The 24077-nt window shown below is 43.3% G+C and overlaps 1 protein-coding gene across 50 annotated transcripts in view; it reads left to right on the top strand.

The window, feature by feature from the left end:
• PRKN (parkin RBR E3 ubiquitin protein ligase) overlaps nt 1-24077 on the top strand; it is a 1227412-nt gene that overhangs the window by 412367 nt on the left and 790968 nt on the right. For 45 of the 50 annotated variants that reach the window (XR_015133424.1, XR_015133426.1, XR_015133425.1 and 42 more), the window contains one exon: nt 6705-6826. Coding sequence is in view for 36 of the 50 variants with exons in the window: in XM_086318629.1 (XP_086174755.1) it covers nt 6705-6826 (122 nt within the window). In the remaining 14 variants the exon portion in view is untranslated. The remainder of the gene's footprint in view (nt 1-6704; nt 6827-24077) is intronic. The other 5 variants (XM_086318619.1, XM_086318630.1, XM_086318622.1 and 2 more) reach the window with 1 other exon arrangement.

Raw genomic sequence — 24077 nt, 5'->3', positions numbered from 1 at the left:
ATATGTATTGAATGCTGACTAAATTTAAGGAACTGCCCAAGTCATTTGGAAAAGTGAAGCAGGGGAGTTGTAATAATAGGAGAGGCGGGACAAGTACACAGAGACAGTGGGGCACCATTCTTTTTCCGGTTTTCGTTAGGCTGGAGTGCACATGTCCTCCGTGTTTTGATGATCCACAGAAGATTTCATGCAGAAGAGATGATTCCAGGAATATACATTGAATGGACTTTATATGGAACTGCCTTAAATTGGTTCAATATGCATCGTTCAAACTAGAACTAATGGATAGTATCAGGCCAGCATGAGGAGAAATGAATTGTGCAAAGATAGCTTGCTGGCCATCATGACTTTTCACACAAGTCATGTGAAAAAAAAGTGAAAGTGTTGCAATCCCATGAACTGTAGCCTGCCAGGCTCCCCTGTCCATGGGATTCTCCAGGCAAGAATACTGGAGTGGGTAGCTATTCCCTTTTCCAGGGGATCTTCCCAAGGTAGGGATCAAACCCAGGTTTCCTGTGTTGCCGGCAGATTCTTTACTGTCTGAGCCACCAGGGAATATATTCCAGCGCATTTGGTTGAGCACAAGCAGAAGGACCACCACCCAAAAATACAAGAGCAAGAATTCTGGCAAATTTGGGGACAGGAGGTTCTCTGTGTCCCAGATCCTTATCACAGGATCAAGGTCGTGGGTTCAGAAACTCTGGTCATGGATCTATTCCACAGTGGTGTAGTAGGAGCCAAACAGGACTGGGTTACTCCCTAAGTGACTCAAGGAAGGGGTAAACTGAGGGAGTATGGCAGGTTAGAGTTGATCGATGCAGGTAAGTGGTGCAGACAGCGATAATATCACATCCTCAGTATTTACAAAACAGGAACTAAACTGTGGTCCAAAGGGGCCGGAGAGCAGAAGCTGAAAATCCTGCTGCCGGGGTGGGTGCTGGGCAAGAGCTGGACGAAGTCTGTGCAAGATGCTTCGTTCCTTCTTCTTAGATGCTGGTTTTCTGATGTTTGGACAAGTCTATGGTGTAAAAGTGACAAGACTTAGCTGGATGGTCTTTCTTACTTTTCCTGATTATTTTGGGAAATACCTTTTACTTCAGGAGAAATCAAGGGAAGACTTTATGGGAAATGCCATTCCAACTGCATCTTGAATACGTGGATCAGATTTCCAAGGCGGTGATATCAGTGGAGACGGGCGGAAGGCGAGCAGCACCCAAGAGGGTGTCAGGAGCGGGGGCGTGTGGAGGAGAAGACGGCAAGAAGCCTGGTCCTGTCTGTCTCTGTCTCCCTCTAAGGCTCCAGTTCAGACCTCCCACTCCCGCCCTCCTCTCTTCATTGTCCTCATATCAGTACCCTTAACAGCTGGCTACTGCACTTCTCAATGTGACTGAAGAATCTTCTTAGTGTTGTCATCTCTGTGTCTAACAAGGGAGGGCGAGAGGGAACGAGACATCACTGTTACGTAGTTTCTTCCGTGCTGTCTGCTTTAGGAGATGTTACCCACGTATGGCTATGCTAATGTGGATCGTTTATTTATTTAATTTTAAAACAGTGGTTTCTTAATAGTTCCTAGCCAGCTTCTCAATAGGTCCTTGTGGCTACTGTGTGAGAGAGTTCCGGTTGGTTCACATTTTCATGCCCACAGAAAGTTCTCATCAGCAGCTTGATCTGCTTGATGTTTTAATTAGCTCATATGTGATAAAAATAACTTGAAGTCACGTGTGCTCCTGCAGCTTTATAGTGGATAGATACTGAACATTATCTTACCTAGGTATAAAGTATGTGAAAACTCACTTCTCTTCTCCCCTAGAAAACAAATTATCCAGGCAATTAAACTCTTGATTTCTCTATGACAACCAGTGACATAAACTTCTGAGGTCAATGAAACGTTTTTGTCAGAATCGGAATGAGTTTTCTTAAGCGTTCATTTATCTTATAAAAACAACATCTTCAGGCCATAAGCCCATCACCTAAAATATACGAAAACTGAAAACTGAATATTATGCTGTTTTTTCAAAACACCAAAGCAAATAATATATCTTCTTTTTGAGTAGGGACTTTTTGATAGGTGGTGAATATTGTTAATGTGTGTTTGGCATTTTTTGGGGGGGAACAAGAAATCAAGAAAGGAGAATAAGAGAAAATACTTGAGGAAGCATAATGTTAACCAAACTGGGAGAGAAAACCTAAAGATAATGATAAAATGACAATGCTAAGAAAGCCTTTGGAGAAGGAAATGGCAACGCACTCCAGTATTCTTGCCTGGAGTATCTCATGGACAGAGGAGCCTGGTGGGCTACAGTCCAGGGGTTCGCAAAGGGTCGGACACGACTGAGCGACTTGGCACAAGAAAGCCTTCTGGATGCTTTGAATGGACACAGTGACTCACACTTTAACAGGGCCCTGCACATTAACTAGGGCTTCCCTGGGGGCTCAGACAGTAAAGAGTCTGCCTGCAATGCAGGGGACTTGGATTCCATCCCTGGGTGGGGAAGATGCCCTGGAGAAGGAAATGGCAACCCACTCCAGTATTTTAGCCTGGAGAATTCCAATAACATCTATCCAGGGGAAAAAAAAAGAGCATCTGAATGAAATGAGCACACTGTGAAATCATTCCATCAGCAGACCCACCCCTCTGGTTCCTGAGAAAATAAATATGTAAGTTTATTGATGACTTGGGGTGGAGGGTGAGCTTGGTTGTCCGCAGGCTCTTCAGCAGTGGTGTCTAATACCTCTGTGTTCGTAAACTTTAGCCCTTGGGCTTGCTGTTGATCAAGCCCTACACAGTGGGTTGTATCCTTCCTCCAATTTTTTTTTTTTTTTTTTTCCCCTGAGAAATACATTAGCACAAGATGCTCCCGAAAAGGTACTCTTCTGAAGTCTGACAAAGTCAGGGATATGCTATGCCCAGTATGTCCTGTCTTCACACTCTGTGGAGTCCTGCAGCGAGAGGACCGCCTGAACTGGGCAGCACATAACACGGTCTGACTACAGATTCCCTGATACTTTGGTTTGACACCTTGAAACAGCCTGCACGCCACCCTCGTGTTCTGTAAGGTGGACTTGACATACACCCCATTGGTCAGAGAGAACAGCTGAAATGACAAAATCACTCTAGAAACTCTGTGGTTTTAGGATGTTGGACGATTTAGGGGTGAAGTAGCATCATGTCTGTAACTTAATTATAAGTCATTCAGCCAAAAAGTATTAATGTTTATGTGCAGTATAAGTATATATATGTATATGTACACACACAGAGCACACTCAAAATATGGGCAAATGTTCATTATGAGTGAATTGCAGGGAAGGTGATAATTTGTAAGATTTTTGAAATACCTCCAGGTTTGAAAACTTATTATATGTAAAGAGGGAAATCTGTAACACAAACACAAGTGCTTTGATTATTTTGGACAGTGAAGAGTTTGCAATGTGTCAGAGTTGATTAGTAGAGGAAAAAAATTAGATTCAAAAAGAAGTAAGAGAGGGAAAGATGCATGTTATTAACTGTAGGCCGCTATATACGTAGAGAAATGTTTTAGGGGTCATTGTTCCCATTGCCTTGTTCCTTTAGGGGTTATGGCTCCATTTTTAAGTCTACCTTACACTCTTCCATCCACCTGATGGGAACGTTGCCCAGAAGATGGTGAGGGTGTCATTTGTCCTCACCATCCTGTGCACTCCAGACCTCAGCGTGCCAGAGAAGCTTGCCAACTTGGAATGGTGTGATGTTGCCAACTAGGTGGGGAAGGCGTCCTGAAAAAGGGCTTTCAGGGTTTACCGGAAGGCCCAGCTGCTTGACCACGTCAAACCAACAGCTTGAAAAGCGCCTTAGCCAAGACTGGCCTGCCCTTGATCCTTCCTTCAACTGGCTATTAACCCCCAGCTTGTGCTGGCTCTGAGACGCGCTGTGTAATAGATTGCATGTCATCGTGTATGCTTCTAGGGCACCCGCATTGGCATGCAGTATTTTCTGCCTAACTTCTCAAGGACCTTAGTGAAGGTTATAGTGCACAGAGGTGGGTGTCCCAGTCTTCACATTCTGCCTGGCTCTGTCTTTAGCTGAAACAATATTGCGAACATTGCTTTTGCCCTAAGGGAGAGAGAAAAATCACTTAGTTCCCTGCAGTTTCTGAGATGCTTCATTTACTATTGTCAAGTCCTTGCTAATGTGCGCTTTCAACAATGCTGGTGTCTTTGCGCCCCAGGCCACCCCCTTTGTAAGCATTTCTATTTTTCATTCTTTTCTTCCTCCCTCCCCCTCCCTTATTTTTTGGTTTAAGCTTTACAGTAGGTTATGAAAATGGTAAATTGATTTTGGTCATATTGCTGATACAGTTTTTAACAATAAAGTCTCCTTCCTCCTTCACTGCTCTTGCCATAGTACTCATGAAAGTTTTCAGAGTTCTCGTGATCTTCTGTCAGTTCTTATGGTATTTCGATAACTTTAATATATGGTTCTGTTTGTTGCATTTTATGATGTACATAAAACTTTAAGAATACATGTTATGTCGTTGTTGTATTTGCTAATTGCTATTAATACTCATAGACTTGACTATCTTGCAGAATAAGGCACTAAAGCTGCAAAGAATCCTCAAAAATCATAGTTTCATATCACTACCAATAATTCATCTTCCTTTTCACATTAAAGCTAATATTAATCTCTGGAAATTAATAATTATAAAATATATTGCTAGTAAATGGTAAAATTATAAAACGACATCTTTATCACGCCTTATATATTTTTTCTTTTAGAAATTACGGAAGTATGGTAACACATTTACAAGAGACTTGGAAAATACAGAAAAAGGTTATATAAAGTTATACTACATATTAAAATTATTTTTATTAGATAAATTAAGATTTTAGTTGGAATTTCAATATCACACTCTCAAAAATTACTAGAATGAATATACAGAGTATTAGAAGGATGCAGTAGACTTGAAAACTTCCCTGATGGCTCAGTGGTGAGGAATCCTCCTGCTCATGCAGGAAATTCAGGTTTGACCCATGATTTGGGAAGATCCCTTGGAGAAGGAAATAGCAACCCACTCCTGTATTCTTGCCCGGGAAATCCCATGGACAGAGGAGCCTGACAGGCTACAGTCCATGGGGTCACAAAGAACTGGACACAATTGAACGATTAAACAACAATAACAACAAAGTGGAACTGAAAAGCACTGTGAACCAATTCAGAATAATTAAGATTTATATAATATTTACACAGTAGTAGAATACAAATTCTATTCAAGTTCCCATAGGCTAGGAGACACTGGAACATATCCAGGGATATACAACAAGGTGCCGAATTTTCATGGTCTAAAATATTGAAATCATATAGAGTCTGTTATCTTATCACTGTGGAATTGTGTTAGAAATCAGTATCAAAAAATATTTGAAAATAACCCAGTTCTGAAAATCTAGCCTCATATCACTGCAAATATATATGTATAATTCATCTTCCCTTTCACATGGAAACTAAATATTAATCTCATAATTCATAGTTTGAAAGTATCTTGCCAGAAAATAATTATAAAACTTTATTATTACATCTTTATTATGCTTTACAGTTTACAGTGTATTCTCACCGACAATATTAGTAGAGATGGCTGCTAGACAAAAGACACTTGGATATCTCTGCAGAGCCCGTTTTTGGAAGTTAGCAAAGCAAACGGAGTTGCATAAGACTTTAGGATCGTTTCTGTTTTCTCATTATTGTCTGCACTAATTGTTTTCACTAAACCACACATGTTTGAATGTCTCAAGGTTTTTGTTCTTAATGATCAACCGTGTTTACTATTTATTCATAATTTCTACATGTTCTTAATGCTAATAGTAAAATTTTAAACAAATCCTTATGCCATGGCGTTTTATGATATCCCACCTATCAAGAAGTAAAGTTAAGATCAAAAGGACTATTTAGTAATTTTAGAAATTTGGAAATCGGTTATTTTACTGGTAAGTGTGTCCGGATACAGTTAGCTTTTGTAGATGTAGAGGTAAATGATTCAAAAGAAACTTCCCCTAGTTTACAGGCGGATACTCTCCTGCATGGGGTTATTTGAGAGAAATGATCAGAGATGTTTATCTTTTCCTAAATGTTTTTGCAGCTTTTGCATGTATTATTTGAATGACATTTGTCTAAACAAAGCACCCATTTCCGCACAGGATTGCTGAGTGTGCTAAGCCCCTTAGGGCTTGTGTTTTATTTTGTGTGTGACTTCATGTTGGAAAGTCTTTACTGGAAATTCAGCGAACTGTGATGATCCCATTCAAATCATGAGGAGTTTGGGGCTAAAAGATACAAGTTTAAGAGGAAAAATCAGAAGCCTTGAAGACTGGGTAGAGATGCATAAAATAAAATTTGGGAGCAGGGGCCTCTACATTTCAAATGGTCTTACATCATCATCCTTTTAAAAATGTCAACTGCAAAGTATGTGATTAATTTCCTTGTGTTGCAGATACCCTTAGCCAGCTCTCCCAGCAGCAAGCTGGTTGCTACTTTGCTGAGTAAGTCACAGGGCTCATTTTTACAAGAAGAAGGAAAAATGTTTCACTCTTTTGAGCAAAGAACTGCATTTTCTAAATTTTAATTGTTGGATCTTCATTGTAACATTTATTCTACTAGTATTTCCAAATGTTCAGGAGGAGTTAAGTCTCAGTGTGGATCCGCATTGACTGGCTGCTCTCTCTGCCTGTTTTCCCAGCAGGTAGACCGACCTACAACAGCTTTTATGTCTACTGCAAAGGCCCGTGTCAAGGAGTGCAGCCGGGAAAGCTCAGGGTGCGGTGCAGCACCTGCCAACAAGCAACGCTCACCTTGGCCCAGGTAAGGAGACGCGGCCTGGGCAGCCTGCCCGGAAAAAGGGATGTGTGTTCCCAGATTGCCTTTCAGGGTTTCTCAGCAGATATCACCCATCACTGGAAATTCGCCTTCCATGTGCTTGTAATGATTAACGGTATCTGAAGTTTCATTTAAAAATACACTGCTCTGTAAAAGTTTGGATAGGACGGCGTCAGTACCCCCATTTCTTTAATCCAGGCGTATTGATAGGAAATATCAGTTCAGTCGCTCAGCCGTGTCCGACTCTCTGCGACCCCATGGACTGCAGCACACCAGGCCTCCCTGTCCATTGCCACCTCTTGGAGTTTACCCAAACTCATGTCCGTCGTGTCAGGGAGGCCGTCCAACCATCTCATCCTCTTTTTTCCCCTTCTCCTCCCACCTTCAATCTTTCCCATCGTCAGGGTCTTTCCAGTGAGTCATTTCCTCGCATCAGGTGGCCAAGTATTGGAGTTTCAGCTTCAGCATCAGTCCTTCCGATGAATATTCAGGACTGATTTCCTTTAGGATGGACTGGATGGATCTCCATTCAGGAAATATAGAGGCTGCTTTTATAACACAAAGAGATTGGGCGTGTCTTACAGAAGCAGGCAGGAAGGATACCTTTGAAGATCCTGGGAACGTTTCACATCTCGACCTGTGTGATATGAACATGGTTGTATGCTTATGTCAAAATTTACTAGAGTATTTATTTAATGTTGGAGCACTTGAGGTAAGTCATACCTCAATAAAAAAATGAAAAGGAAGTTGTGGATCCAGGACCAGTATGCATATAAAATATGGTTGGAAATCACGCTGCACTGTGGCCTCTGCTTGTTTTGTACAGTCCCCAAGCTGAGAATGTTTTGTATGGTTTTAAGTGGTTGGGAAACTTCAAAAGAATAATATTGCATGACCCATGGATCATGACATGAAATTTACATTCCAGCGTCATCATAAAGTTTTGACAGGTGGCTCCTCCCATGTCTGTGCCTGTTGTCGGTACCAGTGTTCTTGTGCCCTACATCAGGGTTGAGCAGTGTCGACACAGACTGCATGGCCTGCACACCCAGACGTGTTTACTTTCTGGCCCTTTGCAGAAAAGGTTTGCTGGCCAACCTCCGAAATAAAAACACTGGCCTAGTGCTTCAGGGCCTCAGCATGATAGCGGTGTAGAATTTGGCTAAAATGATGTGGATGCTGATGTCTTTAAGAGACTGAAGGACATTCTGGTCAGCTCAGTGCTGAGACTGAGCCCAGGACGCACCAGAGCACAAAGAACTCTGCAGGTGGCGGGGCCGACGCGCAGAGCTGCACCGCCTTACCCGTCGGGCCCCAGTGATGGCTAGTGCCTTCAGATTTTGTTCTGCAGGCTGCGGGATGAAGGCAAAGCGTCACAGAGACCATGCATAAAGGGAGATTTTAAGACTGTTTCTTATCACTGGAGCTGTTTATCACTGGGACTGAGTATGGTGACAGATTGCAGGCAAAGAGGTTGATTATTCAACTATATATATAGGGTTCAAGCTGAGGGTCTAGATTACTGCGGTGTCTTGGCAGACAAGTGGTAAAGGAGCACTGTGAAAGAACCTGAAGGATGTACTTATTAATCAGGAAATCGTGGCTCGCTGACGCAAGCCTGCGAAAATGGAATTACTCACAAATGAAATTCAAAGCTCCATCACGATACAGCATTTCAGCTCCACAGGGGGATCCACTCAGGGAGACAAATCCACGAAGGATGCTTGGGATTGTCTGCACCACTGGAGTAGACCTTTTTCTGGGCGTCACTGGACAGTACTTCTGTCTGGGAAATGGGCTGCTCTAAAGTTGGTTCTCCCCTGGGCCACAAGCCTTTCTCAGTGCAATCCACAGCCTCTTCTGTGCCTCTGATCTGGACTCCGGTCCTGGTTGCCTCAGGCTGCTCCTGCCAGCGGTTAGCAGTGGTGGTGGCAGGAGGGGAGGGCCACCCAAGCTTGTACTGAGTCAAGAGAAACCATAGGGGTAAAATGTTATGTGAAACTTCTCGTTTAAAAATATTTCTCATTGGTGGGGAAAGAAAGCAAAAGAGAAAGAAGCAACCTGCAACCACTGTCTAAAAGTACCAAAGTAGAGAGCTGTAGGGGTTAAGTGGTAGGTGGATATTAGGTGGTCAGAGACTGGCCTGTGGTGAGTGCTGGATTAAAGTAAGGTGTGGCTCAGAGGGAGCAAGATGTGAGCTTGGAACAATGACTTTGGAGCTGGGCTGCTGGGTTCTGGTCCCAGGCACTTCCCTACTTCCTCTTTATGTCAACTCTCATCATTTCCTCTCCTGACAGGCCAAAACTTCAACTGCATTATTACAGGTATCATTACATTTTTGTCCTACATTCTATGCCACCATCTATCTGTCTATATTCCAAGAGTCTGTAAGCCTCATATGATAACTGGTCAGTTTGGATCCCCAAAAAGGGGACCCAACCAACATCTCACATGGTGTGTGGCCCCCCGCGTGTGGCATCTGTATTTGAACTTTCACACACTGGTTCAGTAGATCCACAACCTTTAGAAATTCTGTTTGCCTTTTTATAATTATATTAATCATAGCAAGTATGATTGTTTTGCCACAGTTTATTGCCTTCCTTCCATTTATATGCTGGTGTTTGTACGTGCATGCTAAACCGCTTCAGTCGTGTCCTACTCTTTGTGAGCCACCTGTATTTTTCTCTAATTCTTATCACAGACCTGAGAAGAAGGTATCATTACCCAAGGTTTTTAACAAAGAGACTCCATGAAATTAAGTAATGAGTCCAAAATTACATGGTTAACAAATGTTGGTGCCAGGAATGAAAATTATTTTCTGTATTTTTCTCCAAAGCCCTCCCTTTTTTTTTTTTTTTTAAGGATAGATTGCATGCTATATAGATCCACTAATAAATGCCTATTGTATAACTATTTCCCTCATATTTTAAATATCATTCAGAAATGCTGTTATTAAAAATATGGCTAGGGATTTAAAGAAAATGGAATCAAAGATTCTTTATTTAATCCAGAGTTTTAGTACAGTTCTTAGATGTAGTATAACTGGTACCTGGGCTTCCCAGAAGGGTCAGCTGGTAAAGAATCTGCCTGAAATGTGGGAGACCTGGGTTTGATCCCTGGGTTGAGAACATCCCCTGGAGGAGGGCATGGCAACTCACTCCAGAATGCTGGCCTGGCGAATCCCACGGGCAGAGGAGGCTGGCGAGCTATAGTTCATGGGGTTGCAGAGTCGAACACGGCTGAGCGGCTGCTGCTGCTGCCGCCAAGTCAGTTCAGTCGTGTCCGACTCTGTGCGACCCCATCGACGGCAGCCCACCAGGTTCCCTGGTCCCTGGGATTCTCCAGGCAAGAATACTGGAGTGGGTTGCCATTTCCTTCTCCAATGCATGAAAGTGAAAAGTGAAAGTGAAGACAGTCTATCCGACTCTTAGTGACCCCATGGACTGCACCCTACCAGGCTCCTCTGTCCATGGGATTTTCTAGGCAAGAGTACTGGAGTGGGGTGTCATTGCCTTCTCTGGGCTGAGCGACTAATCATGCACAATACACAGAGCTGGTTCCCAGCAAATGAATAGCATTTCCTTTACTTTTTTATTAAAACAAAAATGTCGTATTCTAACTCGCATATGCGGAATCTAGAAAAATTGTACTGAAGAATAGATTTATAGGTCAGTAATGCAGAAGACATAGAGAATAGACTTATGGACACGGGGAGAGGGGAGGAGAGGGCGAGATGCATGGAGGGAGTAACATGGAAACTTACAATACCATATGTAAAATCGATAGCCAACGGGAATTTGCTGTATGGCTCAAGAAACTCAAACAGGGGCTCAGTATCAACCTAGAGGGGTGGGATGGGGAGAGAGACGGGAGGGAGGTTCAAAAGGGAGGCTGATTCATGTTGAGGTTTGACAGTAAACAGCAAAATTCTGTAAAGCAATTTTATCCTTCAATAAAAAAAAATAAAATATATACACTTAGTAATAGCTTCAAACAGTATCTCTCTGGAGCAGCTGACTGATCACACTGACAGGTGGTCTACAAGTTAAGTCTTGGCAATTATTTAGCAGGTGCTGAACTCGCTAAAAGGAAGGGTTTCTAAGCAGAGGATAGACAAGCGTTAGGTTTTATTCTTCCAAACTTTATAAAGATCTGCAACTTACACAGGTTTATCTGGTCAGGAAAAAAAAATTATAGAAGAAATAGAATCTCATGTAGCTGACTAGTTAGGGAGCAGAGTGTGGTTTACCTGAGCCTCTGCAAGCAGCTTTTTATACACATGGAGAAAAAATCTACTTGGCCACTTGGGTTATTTTTTTTTTATGTAAAAATTTACTTTTATTAAAAAAATAAAAAACTGGTGAAAAGAATTCAGTTTGGAATAAGCTCCATGCTTTTCATGAGTCTTAATAGGACCCTCCTAATTATTTTTGCTTATTGTTGGTAAAGTGATAGTGTTAATTGCTCAGTTGTGTCTGACTCTTTCAGACCCCATGGACTGTAGTCTGCCAGGCTCCTCTGTCCATGGAATTTTCCAGGCAAAGATAGCAGAGTGGGTAGCCATTCCCTTCTCCAGGGGATCTTCCCCAACCGAGGAATCGAACCTGGATCTCCTGCATTTCAGGCAAAATCTTTTCCATCTGAGTCATCAGTGATTTATTAATAATTCCAACATATCTTCACAATATTTAAGTGTTGAATGCAAAATAATGAGCTGTCTCTCATAGGTAATACTCTAAGGTTGAATTGTTGAAATGTTTCATATTTAATGTGAAACTCATAATAAATTAACAAGAAAGATGAAGAGTCGTTTCCATCATGATGTTAGGATGGGGAAACTGTGGTCTGAAGCTTTGCCCTGACCTTGAGGATAGCTTGAGAATCACCTTACAGAAACTCCAAGTTTTCTCCTGTCTCCAAATCAAATGATCTTCTCTAATTTATGGTGACCTTGACCAGGGTTTCCATTAACTGAAATAGCCTTTAGAAAAATGAACACTCGCTGGAAAATAGTGAGCAATGACTGATTGGAAAGACATGGCAGGAAGCCAATTTTTAGTCGCCTGTTCAAAGATGGTCCAGGGACGTCCACACAGAAATAACGTGGGGTTGAACACAGAGGGAGGTCACTTTGTCCATGTGTATACATTTCTGATCGTGATAATGAATAACAAAATTAATGATTTAAAAATAACCTATGACATTACTGTTTCCTTCAGTAGATAGGAAGTGCAAAAAATCAAATGACGAGTATATCATATGCTTGAAGCCTGTTTTTTTTAAATCTAGAAAAGTGACAGGAAAAATAAGATGTGTAGATTATACACTATTTTTAGAATTAACTAGAAATTATAGAAAAAATGCATGTTGGAAAAAGAAGCAGGATGAAGAGAAGGAAAGATGCGTTTCCCTCTCCCTTTCTCCAGGATTCCTGCCAAATTCAAGGTTAGAATATCAGCAGGCATGGTTCCTTGTACCGTCTGTCCTGTATTTAAAGTATAAGTGTTGGTGGGGAAGAGTGAGCCTTCCCGTAAAGAAGGAAGTTATATATATGTATACAGTCAGATGCGGCTCTTAGCTCAAGCTCTCAAAGGTTTCCTAGGACCAAACAGTGTTCAAGCAGAATTTAGAAAAGACAGAGATCAAATAGCCAACATCCATTGGATCATCGAAAAAGCAAGAGTTCCAGAAAAATATCTACTTCTGCTTTATTGACTACGCCAAAGACTTTGACTGTGTGGATCACAGAAAACTGTGGAAAATTCTTAAAGGGATGGGAATACCAGACCACCAGACCTGCCTCTTGAGAAATCTGTATGCAGGTCAAGAAGCAACAGTTACAACTGGACATGGAACAACAGACTGGTTCCAAATTGGGGAAGGAGTATGTCAAGGCTGTATATTGTTACCTGCTTATTTAATTTATATGCAGAGTACATCATGAGAAATGCTGGGCTGGATGAAGCACAAATTGGAATGAAGATTGCTGGGAGAAATATCAGTAACCTCAGACATGCAGATGACACCACCCTTATGGCAGAAAGTGAAGAAGAACAAAAGAGCCTCTTGATGAAAGTGAAAGAGAAGAGTGAAAAGGTTGGCTTGAAGCTCAACATTCAGAAAACGAAAGATCATGGCATCTGATCCCATCACTTCATGGGAAATAGATGGGGAAACAGTGGAAACAGTGGCTGACTTTATTTTTGGGGGCTCCAAAATCACTGCAGATGGTGATTGCAGCCATGAAATCAAAACACGCTTACTCCTTGGAAGGAAAGTTATGACCAACTTACACAGCATATTAAAAAGCAGAGACATTACTTTGTCAATAAAGGTCTGCTACTCAAGGCTTTGCTTTTTTTTTTTTCTCCCAGTAGTCATGTATGGATGTGAGAGTAGGACTATAAAGAAAGCTGAGTGCAGAAGAATTGATGCTTTTGAACTGTGGTGTTGGAGAATACTCTTGAGAGTCCCTTGGACTGCAAGGAGATCCAACCAGTCCATTCTGAAGGAGACCAGTCCTGGGTGTTCATTGGAAGGACTGATGTTAAATCTGAAACTCCAATATTTTGGCCACCTGATGTGAAGAGCTGACTCATTTGAAAAGCCCCTGATGTTGGGAAAGACGGAGGAGAAGGGGACGACAGAGGATGAAATGATTGGATGGCATCACCAACTTGATGGACATGAGTTTGGGTGAACTCTGTGAGTTGGTAATGCACAGGGAGGCCTGGTTTGCTCTGGTTCATGGGGTCACAAAAAGTCGGACACGACTGAGCGACTGAACGACTGAACAGAACTGAACTAGGATGATAGCTTTAAAACAATTATAAGATAAGTATTTGTGGGACTATGTAGAGAACATAGAGAATATTTGGCAAAAATCACAAACTAAGTACATTCATGAAACATAAAGGAAGAGATAAGATTTCTTTAAAGAAATTTTGTTGTATATTTTATGATTTCACTGTAAGTTGCACTTAAATGTAACATGTTCTAAAACTGGGTGGCTTTGTTTACTGGTGCACAGTGCTGTTCAGTGATAGAACACAGGTTCATCAGAGGCTTACTCCGGAAGGACTTGGGTCATCTTAAGCACTGATGGTTTGCTGGTACCTTTAATGTCTATGGCCCTTACATCACAGAACCGGGCATCATAGTATTGAGTCTTCAGGCCAGCAGGACAATGGGGAGTAGTCAAGCCTGTCTCATTTATTTATAAAAGGAAATAATAACATTGATACTTTTAAGACGCCTCTTTGCAGGCTTCCCCTTACATCTCATTGTTTATAACCTGGCCGTATGCTACTGCTGCTGCTAAGTCGATTCAGTCCTGTCCGACTCTGTGCGACCCGAGACGGCAGCCCATCAGGCTCCCCCATCCCTGGGATTCTCCAGGCAAGAACACTGGAGTGGGTTGCCTTTTCCTTCTCCAATCCATGAAAGTGAAAAGTGAAAGTGAAGTCGCTCAGTCGTGTCCGACTCTTAGTGACCTCACGAACTGCAGCCTACCAGGCTCCTCTGTCCATGGGATTTTCCAGGCAAGATTATTGGAGTGGGGTGCCATTGCCTGCTCCGACCTGGCCGTATAGCCACTAATAATTACAAAGAAAGCTTGAAAAGAAAGTGTTTCCCAAAGGTTACCAGGGTAGCCATATTTTGCTCAGGCAGATTTATTTATCTGTGGACTTTTGTCAGTTGCTTCTCCAATCGAATTCATCGTTGTGCTAATAAGGAGAGAAGATGAGGTAGACACTGGTATGCAGTGACTGAACCTGCCGTATTTGTAAATCCATAATTATTTTAGATCACTTTGATGGACTCGTCAGTTTCCTTGCTGTTGCAGCTGCTAAGTCACTTCAGTCGTGTCCAACTCTGTGCGACCCCATAGACAACAGCCTACTAGGCTCCTCTGTTCCTGGGATTCTCCAGGCAAGAACACTGGAGTGGGTTGCCATTTCCTTCTCCAATGCATGAAAGTGAAAAGTGAAAGTGAAGTCACTCAGTCGTGTCCTACTCTTAGCCACCCCATGGACTGCAGCCTACCAGGCTCCTCCGTCCATGGGATTTTCCAGGCAAGAGTACTGGAGTGGGGTGCCATTGCCTTCTCCGGAGTTTAAATTTTATTGGCATATACTCTGCATCACTGTGACTGCACTAAGGGGGTTGGGCCAGCCCTGAACTTGTTTTTGAGTGTGAAATGCTTCTGCTGTTTCAGGGGTTGTTTCTGCTCATAAATGTAGCTCCCTGGTTTCCTACAGAATGAAACTGATATATTATCCGTTTGACCACTTAGAAGCTTTACTAAGAATTATGGAAATAAAAAAAAATAGATCTTTAGGGCAGTGGGTTAATTTATTTGTTCTTTGCTTAAGAAGAAAATGGCTCTAAAACCTCATTGGGGAAAGATAAATAGAATTTAGTAGCTCTGTCATACTCCACAGCAGATTCTTGGTCGATACATTATAAAGAATGACCATATTACCTGGTGCTAATAAAATGTGAGGGGGCAGAGAGTCACATTGAGAAACCTACAGAATTAGGCAAGACAGTGCAGATCATGACTGCAGTTTGTTTTTTTTTCCAGTTATTTTCCAGAAACATTGGTGCTTATGCAGGCATGCCATCGTCCATCTGGGAATATCAAGCTACCTGCATAAATGTATCGCTGAAGCCAGATGAGAAATGGAGAGGTTAATTGACTTCACTTGGGTCCACAGTGAGAGAGGAGCCAAACTGAGAATTAGAAATCTGGGGAAGCAGAGTTTAGAGTCTTGTTGAAAGCAGCCATATTGAGTTACATTTGTTTTCTTAACTGCAACTGAGGGAGAGTCTGGCCTTTCTCTGCAGCTTTTTCCTAAAAAGAGTCAAATTTATCAGGCTACATTTCCTAAGGCGGGAATGAAGATTTGAGAATTGGATAAAAAGTGAAACACGTATATTGTCCTTTAGTGAGGAGAAAACAGAAGAGCCTTGGCTCATGTGGAAAACAGGAAATCGTGAAATTAAAGGGGAGGCTCTCGTGGATTATGACTATTTTTACGTGACTCGTTGGCTCTACTTGTTTGTTGGAGGCTTTGTTGTTCATTTGATAAGCTGAGTCCAACTCTCTGTAACCCCATGGTCTGCAGCACGCCAGGCCTCCCTGTCCTTCACACCTCCCGGATTTTGCTCAAATTCATGTCCACTGAGTCAGTGATGCCATCCAACCATCTCTTCCTCTGTCGTCTCCTTCTCCTCTTGCTCTCAGTCTTTCCCACCATCAGGGAGGCATAACACTGAGGAAGTTAGAGTCCTCAGCCTGAGCCCCACAAGGGCCATTCAGCTCTCTGAGCTCTGCTATAACCCTGCAGTCTCTTGTTAGTATGAGTAAACCAAGAATTCTCCCAGCTAGTTTCATGAGCTGGATTTCTATCGTCAAAATGACTTGGAATTTTCTTTTACATCTTCAGTTGTGCATTGGGAATTTCATCTTAATTTTCAAGGCTATCTTAATAAACATCCACTGACCTACTGCCTAGGAAATCACCTACAGTTAAAATAATCAGACATCTCCATTTTTTAAAAGCATCATCTCATGGACAAATGAGCGTTTTCCTTCATAATCTCCTAAAAATATGCAAAAAACTAACTATTTTTTTCTTTTGCTCTTTCTTACTGAATGTGTGTGTGTGTGTGTGTGCTCAGTCACTCAGTCATGTCTGACTTTGGGGCCCTGTGGACTTCCACCTACCAGGCTCTTCTGTCCATAGAATTTCCAAGGCAATAATACTGGAGTGGTTGTCATTTCCTGGGTTTGAATAAACAGATATAGTACAGATGGTATATATGTGTGACCATAAAATGAACGGAGTATGATCGAAAATATCAAAGCCTCTGTTAACTGGGTTCCCTCTCCTCCAGTCCGTGACAGGGCTCCGTGCCCCGAGGCGGGGCCCGGAGCTTTTCTGCCTTTGTGCTTTAGCGCCACACACGGTGCATATTTTACCTGTTTTGTGGAAGAAATGAATAACTGGACAAAGGGCATCATAGTCACTGTTTGCGTTGATCCCCCTGAGGTCTTAGAACAGGAATGAACTTTGTAGTCATTTAATCTAAATTCCCTCCCGATACAGAAATTTTCTTATAATATATTCTTGGTGTTTGGTCATTTGCCTTATGTTCAACAACCTCTAGGTACGGGGGAATGATTGCTTTACTTTAGCTTGCTCCCTTCATTGTGTGGAACTCTAAATGACAGAGAGTTATTTGACCTGAAATCTGTCTTCACTCATAAATTATACTCCACTTATTGAAAATAGAACAAAATCCAAAGAATCTTCCATCTGTCAGCTCTTCGTATGTTTAAAGCAGCTAAAATGATTCACTTCCTAGGTCTCCCTTTCTCCAGCAAATGCATGGCTTTCAAACCTAAGAAAGTCGGAAGGTGTCTCCTTGCCACAAAGAAATGCACTCTTCTCTGAGCAGCTTCAGAGTCATAAGAGGTGGAGCAAGCGCCTGAGGGAAGATCCTGGTTGCAACCGGGAGGTGGTGAGGGGCAGGGCCAGCAGCTGTGGGTGGAACTTGGACAGGACTCGCGTGGACTGGCTGGGCTGATTCCAACATCCCCGAGAAGAAGCCTGACCTGTGGGAAAGCAAGAGCCGGAATGCACAGAGGGACTTCCCTGTGGTCCCGTGGTGATTAGGGTTGCGGACTCAAGAGGTGTGGTTAGAAGTGGCAGTTCTGAGAGAGCAGTGTGTGATGGCCAGGAGTCAGGAGCTGAGAACACAGGATGGTTGATGACAGTGCTTGTTGAGCCCTTGAACCTTGATGCCCAGTGGTGATGTTTTAAAATGAGCTCCAGGCCATTGCAAGCCTTTTCCAGTTTAAACGGCACCACCCATCAAGCTGCTGCTGAGTGCCAGTGCTTCCTTTTGCTCTCCATGCTTTTGTGTCTTTTGCTAAAGGCCTGCCATAGCCTCCTAGGAGAGGACAGGTTCTGTTGTTGTTTTGTTTTTCTTCTGTTGCTGTCTCTCAGTCGTGTCCGACTCTTCCTGACCCCATGAACTGTAGCCTGCCAGGCTCCTCTGTTCCTGGGATTCTCCAGGCAAGACTACTGGAGTGGGTTTCTGTTACCTTCTCCAGGGGATCTTCCCGACCCAGCGATGGAACCCGCGCCTCCTGCTTGGCAGGCGGATTCTTTCCGGTGAGCTACAAGGGAAGCCCAGACATATTCTACCAAGCCAAATGGATAACTTTTAATTTTCAGATTCAGTTTCAATTCAGTAAAGAACACCCAGTCTCATGAAGAGCCATCAAGAGAGCCAAAACCTCTCCCTGCACTCTCCTGCTCGGGCCTGTGTGAGGACGGGCTCCCTCTTACTTCCCATCCTCACTTTCAGCCCTGCTCTACGGCTTTCCTCCCTTTGACTTCTCTGTCTCAAGGTTGAACTCAGATGAGAGAGCTAAAGCAGAGATAGACAGGGAAAGTTCTTGCTTGACTGGTAACTGTCCTGCGTAGCTGTGAGCTGTCAGGAGCTGGCAGGTGTGAAAGCCGACTCTGTCTCTTGGCTGCTGTCCCGTTGTCTAGAGGTCTCCGTGGGGAATTCCAGCTGCCCCTGAAGTGATGTGCTAATGCATTTCCTCCAGCACCGACTCCTCTCTCAGCTTCTGGTTTCTGGCTGCTCATTTGCCTGGTTTTCTCTCTTGGAGTCTCTTAGGCCCTCCAGGAGGTCTTGCTGGGAAGAGTGTAAAATGGTGTTAGTGAGGCGCTTTCTCGGTATCCAAGGGGAACACTTACACATGTTTTGCTTTAATAAAATTTGAGATCACAGGCTGAGTCCAATGTAGCTGTTTCCACAAGGAAGTAGCCCCGTAGATTTTCCAAGGGGGACTCAGCCCCAGACCCACTGTCTGCCCCCAACTCTGGAAGATGTAACTCACGTCAGGCTCTCTGGAAGAGACATGTCAAGCTTGCTGAGTCATTGCGCTGAAGCCCTTTGTTCTCGATTCAAGACTAAGGGGATGTCCCACTGTGTTGGGATGGAGATGCAATGCACCTTTCAGCGCTGAAATCATCTTCACTCATGATCTACACTCAGTCTCCAACTCAAGCTCCGAAGGGGCTTCCCAGGTGGCACTCGTGGTAAAGAACCTGGCTGCCAGTGCAGGAGACGTGAGAGACACAGGTTCAATCCCTGGCTTGGGAAGATCCCTTGGAGGAGGGCATGGCAACCCACTCCAGTATTCTTGCCTGGAAAATCGCATGGACAGAGGAGCCTGGTGGGCTACAGTCCATAGAGTTGCCAAGAGTCTACTGAAGCAACTTAGCACAGCACATTATGTTGTGGCCTGAATTGACTGACGTGACTTCACACTCACAGTCTCAACCCACCAACTTTTACATGTACGATGTGGGCAGAGAATTCCGAAAAAAGAATCACGTGTTGGACACAGGTGTTATGGAATTTTTTGCTATAAACATAAGACTTCTCCAAAATAATAAAGTTTATTTTAAAAAATTCTACCTCTGGTTTTTGGACCTGTAACTGTGCAGGTGGATTCGGCCCCTCTCTTGGTTCACCACCTCTGTTGAATCTTGTGCTCCAGTAGACACCTCTGCTCTACTGCTCTGTCATGGAAGCTGAATCTGTAGAGCATGTGATGCTTTAATAAGAGCATCCATGCGTGTCATCTTGATTTGTATGACAACCGTGTTAACTTGGAAACGTAAGTATCTCTACTGCTTTTTATACCTGAGAAGACTCTACAAGCATCAGAGAAAAGGAGAATTACCGAAGACCCCGTGTGAGGTGGGGCTCCAGCTTGAACACGCATGGTGTGGACACAATCTGCAGATTTTCTCATTCTGCTGCATCGCCTCCTGTCTTGGCAGAGTGCTAAATATCTTTAGTTGGTACATTATTATTTTTAACACTGCTTGCTCCATGGTTCCTAAGGCATTTAAAAATATTTTAAGTGTGCAGTAGGATCACTGTCATCCTTTTCTTCCAAGATGTTCTTATATTTTCTTTGATTTTTATTTTGGAGGTTCTGTCTTCTTTGAGGCCAAGGATGCTGCTGACATGTTCTTTGGTAAATGTCATGTTAAAGATGTTCTAGCCATCTATTAAATTCCATCTCATGGAGCAAGATATTAAGAACGGCAAATTAGCTGAAATGTGGGTCCTCGATACCACAGGGCCGCTGTCATTTAGACTAAGGCATTGCTCAACAGTCTTTCCTTGGGAGAAAAAGCTCTTCAAATCATTTATAATGAAGGACACAGGGAATGCTGGAATTTGACGCTGTTCACCTGAAATCTTGTCCTTTCTAGTGTTTTCTTAGGCAACAGGAATGACTTTCAATATGTACTTAAATTATTTTAGTTTTAACTTGGAGCATTAAGTTCAGCGATAAAATTTTTATTTCTCTTATTTGAAAAACTATAATTTTGAAGGGGAATGAGCCGGAGAGAAAGTTGGTAGAAGTATTTCTATACTTAATTATATATAATATACTTATACAAAGTTTCTATATTTGATTCTGTTCTGTCATTTACTGGAAAAAAACTTTGCAAACTTACTTGTTACACCTTGAAATTTAAGGCATGTTTGCTTTCCAATATCTATGTATTATGTTGAACTTGGGAAATTTCGATGAGCTTAGGGGGAAAAAATATCTGTAAGATTAGAGAGTGAACAGTGGTGCATGCTGCACGCTGAGGCAGGAAACGGGGATCCCATTTCATACACTGCCATCAGTGAGTTCAGGGACATCCCCAGAACGGCTCAGTGAGGACCTGGGGCCAGAAGATTAGCTGTCAGACCTGAGCCAGCCCCGGCCCTGGGAGGGTCTTGTGTCCTTGGGAACCCCATCTCGTGTTGCTCTTGACCGCACACCAGGTTCCCTGCAGAAGGCCCTGCAAAGCCTGGCTCTCCCTAGAGTCTTGTTAACTTCTCCATCTCCTGTGTTTCCCCATGTAGGTAGCAGCCGTCTTTCAAGTGCATGTCCTTCTCAATCTGAGAATGCCCCGTGACCCCCCATTTGGAAATTGAGTCGTGCAGAGTTGCTGGGCAGGAAATCCGATCTATTTGAGGCCACTGGGTTGTGGAAAATACAATTTTTCAATGAAATTAAAATGTGTCAATACATGACTTCTGCATTTATAGGAATCCTTTTTCATAATCATTTCTTCAAAATAAGCAGAAAAGCACCAATAGGAACTTGTCAGATATGTTTTAAATGTCGGCAGAAATGACCCAATAATAATGGGCTTTAGAAGGAGGTGACAAGCAGTTTTCGCAGGACCCAACTTTGAGTGTTTTAAATACAATAATTATTCATTATTACAATTGTTGCAATAATTATTTATTATTACAATACTAATAATTTCACTTTTCGCAAATTAAATTGGAGACACAAGCACATGTTGAATGACAATGATTGAAGCTATCATTAAGGAAAATTATTCAGTTCACCGTGACAAAAGCACAGCATTGTATGTGTGTATGTGGTCCAAGGAAAGAGGCCCGAAGCACTTCTGCTTTTCAAGGCTCCTCGTCAAGTTGGGGGACTAATCGCATCAGGAACATTCCAGAAGCAAAGCAGTGGGGACCCTCCAATAGACGGGCTTCCCCTCAGCTGCCCAGGGAGGAGAATGCTGGCTATTCTACACCTCACATATCAAGAATCTGAAATCTCAACGAGCCATAATCTCTCACAACCTGTGTATGTGTGTGACCTCTCTCAGCAAACAGCACCATGGAAAAGTGTAGCGAGTAAGTTTAGAGACAGAAAGAGAAGTTACCCGGCACACATATGCACCACAGGTTTCTGATTTCATTAGCCCGCGATTCTAAATCTCAGCAGATACAAGTGGCTCCCCAGGGCTGCCGCTGAGACGTCCCTCTGATCAAGGGTTTCCAAAACGAGCGTGCAACTTCCATAATACCCTGCACCCTGGCAGAGCCACCCAGATTTGAGAAAATGGCCAGAGTCTTGTTGGAAGATGAAGTGATGGTGGAGCTCTCTGGTTAGAAGAAGCATCACAAGCAATGATCAGTGCAAGAAAGAGAAACTAAGGCAGCCAGGGGCTTTAGAGAGCGGGGAAGGTGAGAAGGCAGTCAAAGAGGAAAAGAAAGTAGTTTTGTAATAGATAACATGGAAGCTAGGTGGATGTTGATGTCATTCATTAAGACACAGAACCCTGGGAAATCAATAGGCTTGAGTTAAACAGCCACTGAGCATGAAAGTTGGGGACATTTCAAGTTTCAGCTGCCGTTTGGACATCCAGGTAGATATGCAAAGTAAGCAGTTGGATAATCAGCCTGGTGCAGTCTTTGACATTTGTCCCAAAATGCACTCTTAGGAGCTTTATATGTGTGTTTTAGTGAGAAAAAGACCTTTGGGGCTTCTCACAGATTCTTGCCAGAATGTCAGTATGAGCTGTGGCGGCTGACTGAGGCACCCTAACTGGCCAGCCACCCCGTGTTTGAGATTCAGGTGTTGTCTTTGCCTCGTGCGTGGGTGCCCAGACGCTCTCCTCACTTGCAAGGAGGCCCTTCCCAGGTGACCCGTCACTGTCTTCTGCCGGCCGACTCCTGCTACCCCAGCCCCTGCCGCCCTCCAGGCAGGTCTCACGGGCAGCATGGAAACCCGGGCAGCCGCCACGGGTCCGCAGGCTGAGACCTCAGCCCCACGTGAGACAGCTCTTCAGTTCTGTTGTCCAAGTTTATATTGGACATCTCTGAATATAGCACTTCTCCTCAAGTTTACCCCATTCTAACTATCAGTGAAGTGAAAGTCACTCAGTCATGTCCGACTCTTTGCCTCCCCATGGACTATATAGTCCATGGAATTGTCCAGGCCGGAACACTGGAGTGGGTAGCCCTTCCCTCCTCCAGGGGATCTTCCCAGCCCAGGGATCGAACCCAGGTCTCCTGCATTGCAGGCGGATTCTTTACCAGCTGAGCCACCAGCAAAGCCCAAACTGTAACTGTAAATGCACATGGAAAATCATAATGTCGAGTGTGATGTTTGAACTACGAGCAACATCTGTGTTTAATAACTGCAGTTTAGGATATTACAGCAACCAGAGTACTGGCAGGCCAGGAGCAGAGCAAGGAACATGCCGACCCCTGTCCTTCTCCAGGTTGGAAACGAGAGGATGCCCAGTAAATGCAGGAAGGTAACTAGTTTTGTCTAACAGTTCCTTTCTTTCTACACACAGTATCTGTGGGGTTTGGTTAAAATCAGAGGAGAAAAGTTGACAACTCGAGTCACTGATATTCTGTGTATGCATATTGTGGGATTAAGGTCTTACTTTTATCTGAGGTTGCCAAATGGAGAGTGTATTTTCTGCTTTTGCTAGATAACCAAATGCTTCTCCGTAGGTTTGTGACCTTTAGCAGGACCCTTAATCTTTTTGAGTTTCTTTTCTATCTCAATGGGGGCCCTCAACTGCATTATTTTAGCGGGCCTCCTTGTCTAAAGCTGTATGTGTCTTCGCCCCTCCTGCCTGGGCCTAGGCAGTGGAGGCTGCTCAGGGATGCGCATAAGGCAGTGTGTTCGGGACCTGATTCCTGGCGGTTCATCGGGACTTCCCTCGGCTCCCCTCCCACGTTTCTGATTGCTGTTACTGTCATCATCATGTGATCTCTCAAGTGTATCAGTTTGAATTCTAGGGTCTGTTCACAACACACCACCAACACTGGTCTCAGCTTGACCCTCCATTTATTTCTCTGTTTCTTTCTTTCTCCAAATTTTTTTTTTTTTGCTTAACTTCTCTGGCTCCTTTCATTTAAGGAACATTTAAGACCTGCTCCTGACTATGTGTGAAGTGTGTTACTATGGTAGAACCTGTGTATGCCTCAGAGATGATGTCACAGTCGCCCTTCCCTCTACAATACCTGGTGGAAATGCATCCACTTATTTATGAGAATTATTCTTTAGTTTCGGTGTCAGAAATAACAACAGAAGGAAGTGGTTTCCATGTTTTATGAAGCTAATATCATTTCCCCCGTTCTATGCTTGCTTGAATGCTGAGAAAAATAAGTACCTGCCTCGAGCACCCCATGAACTGTAGCCTGCCAGGCTTCTCTGTCCATGGAATTCTCTAGGCAAGAATACTGGAGTGGGTAGCCATTCCCTTCTCCAGGGCATCTTCCTGACCCAGGGATCAAACCCGGGTCTCCTGAGTTGCAATTAGATGCTTCACCGTCTGAACCACCCAGGAAGTCAGTCCATCCAAAATAG

This window comes from Bos grunniens, chromosome 9 (genome assembly GCF_055505025.1).
Source record: "Bos grunniens cultivar Pamir isolate PY7600 chromosome 9, Bosgru_T2T1.0, whole genome shotgun sequence".
Classification (NCBI taxonomy): Eukaryota; Metazoa; Chordata; class Mammalia; order Artiodactyla; family Bovidae; genus Bos; species Bos grunniens.
This window is presented reverse-complemented; position numbering and strand designations above follow the sequence as displayed.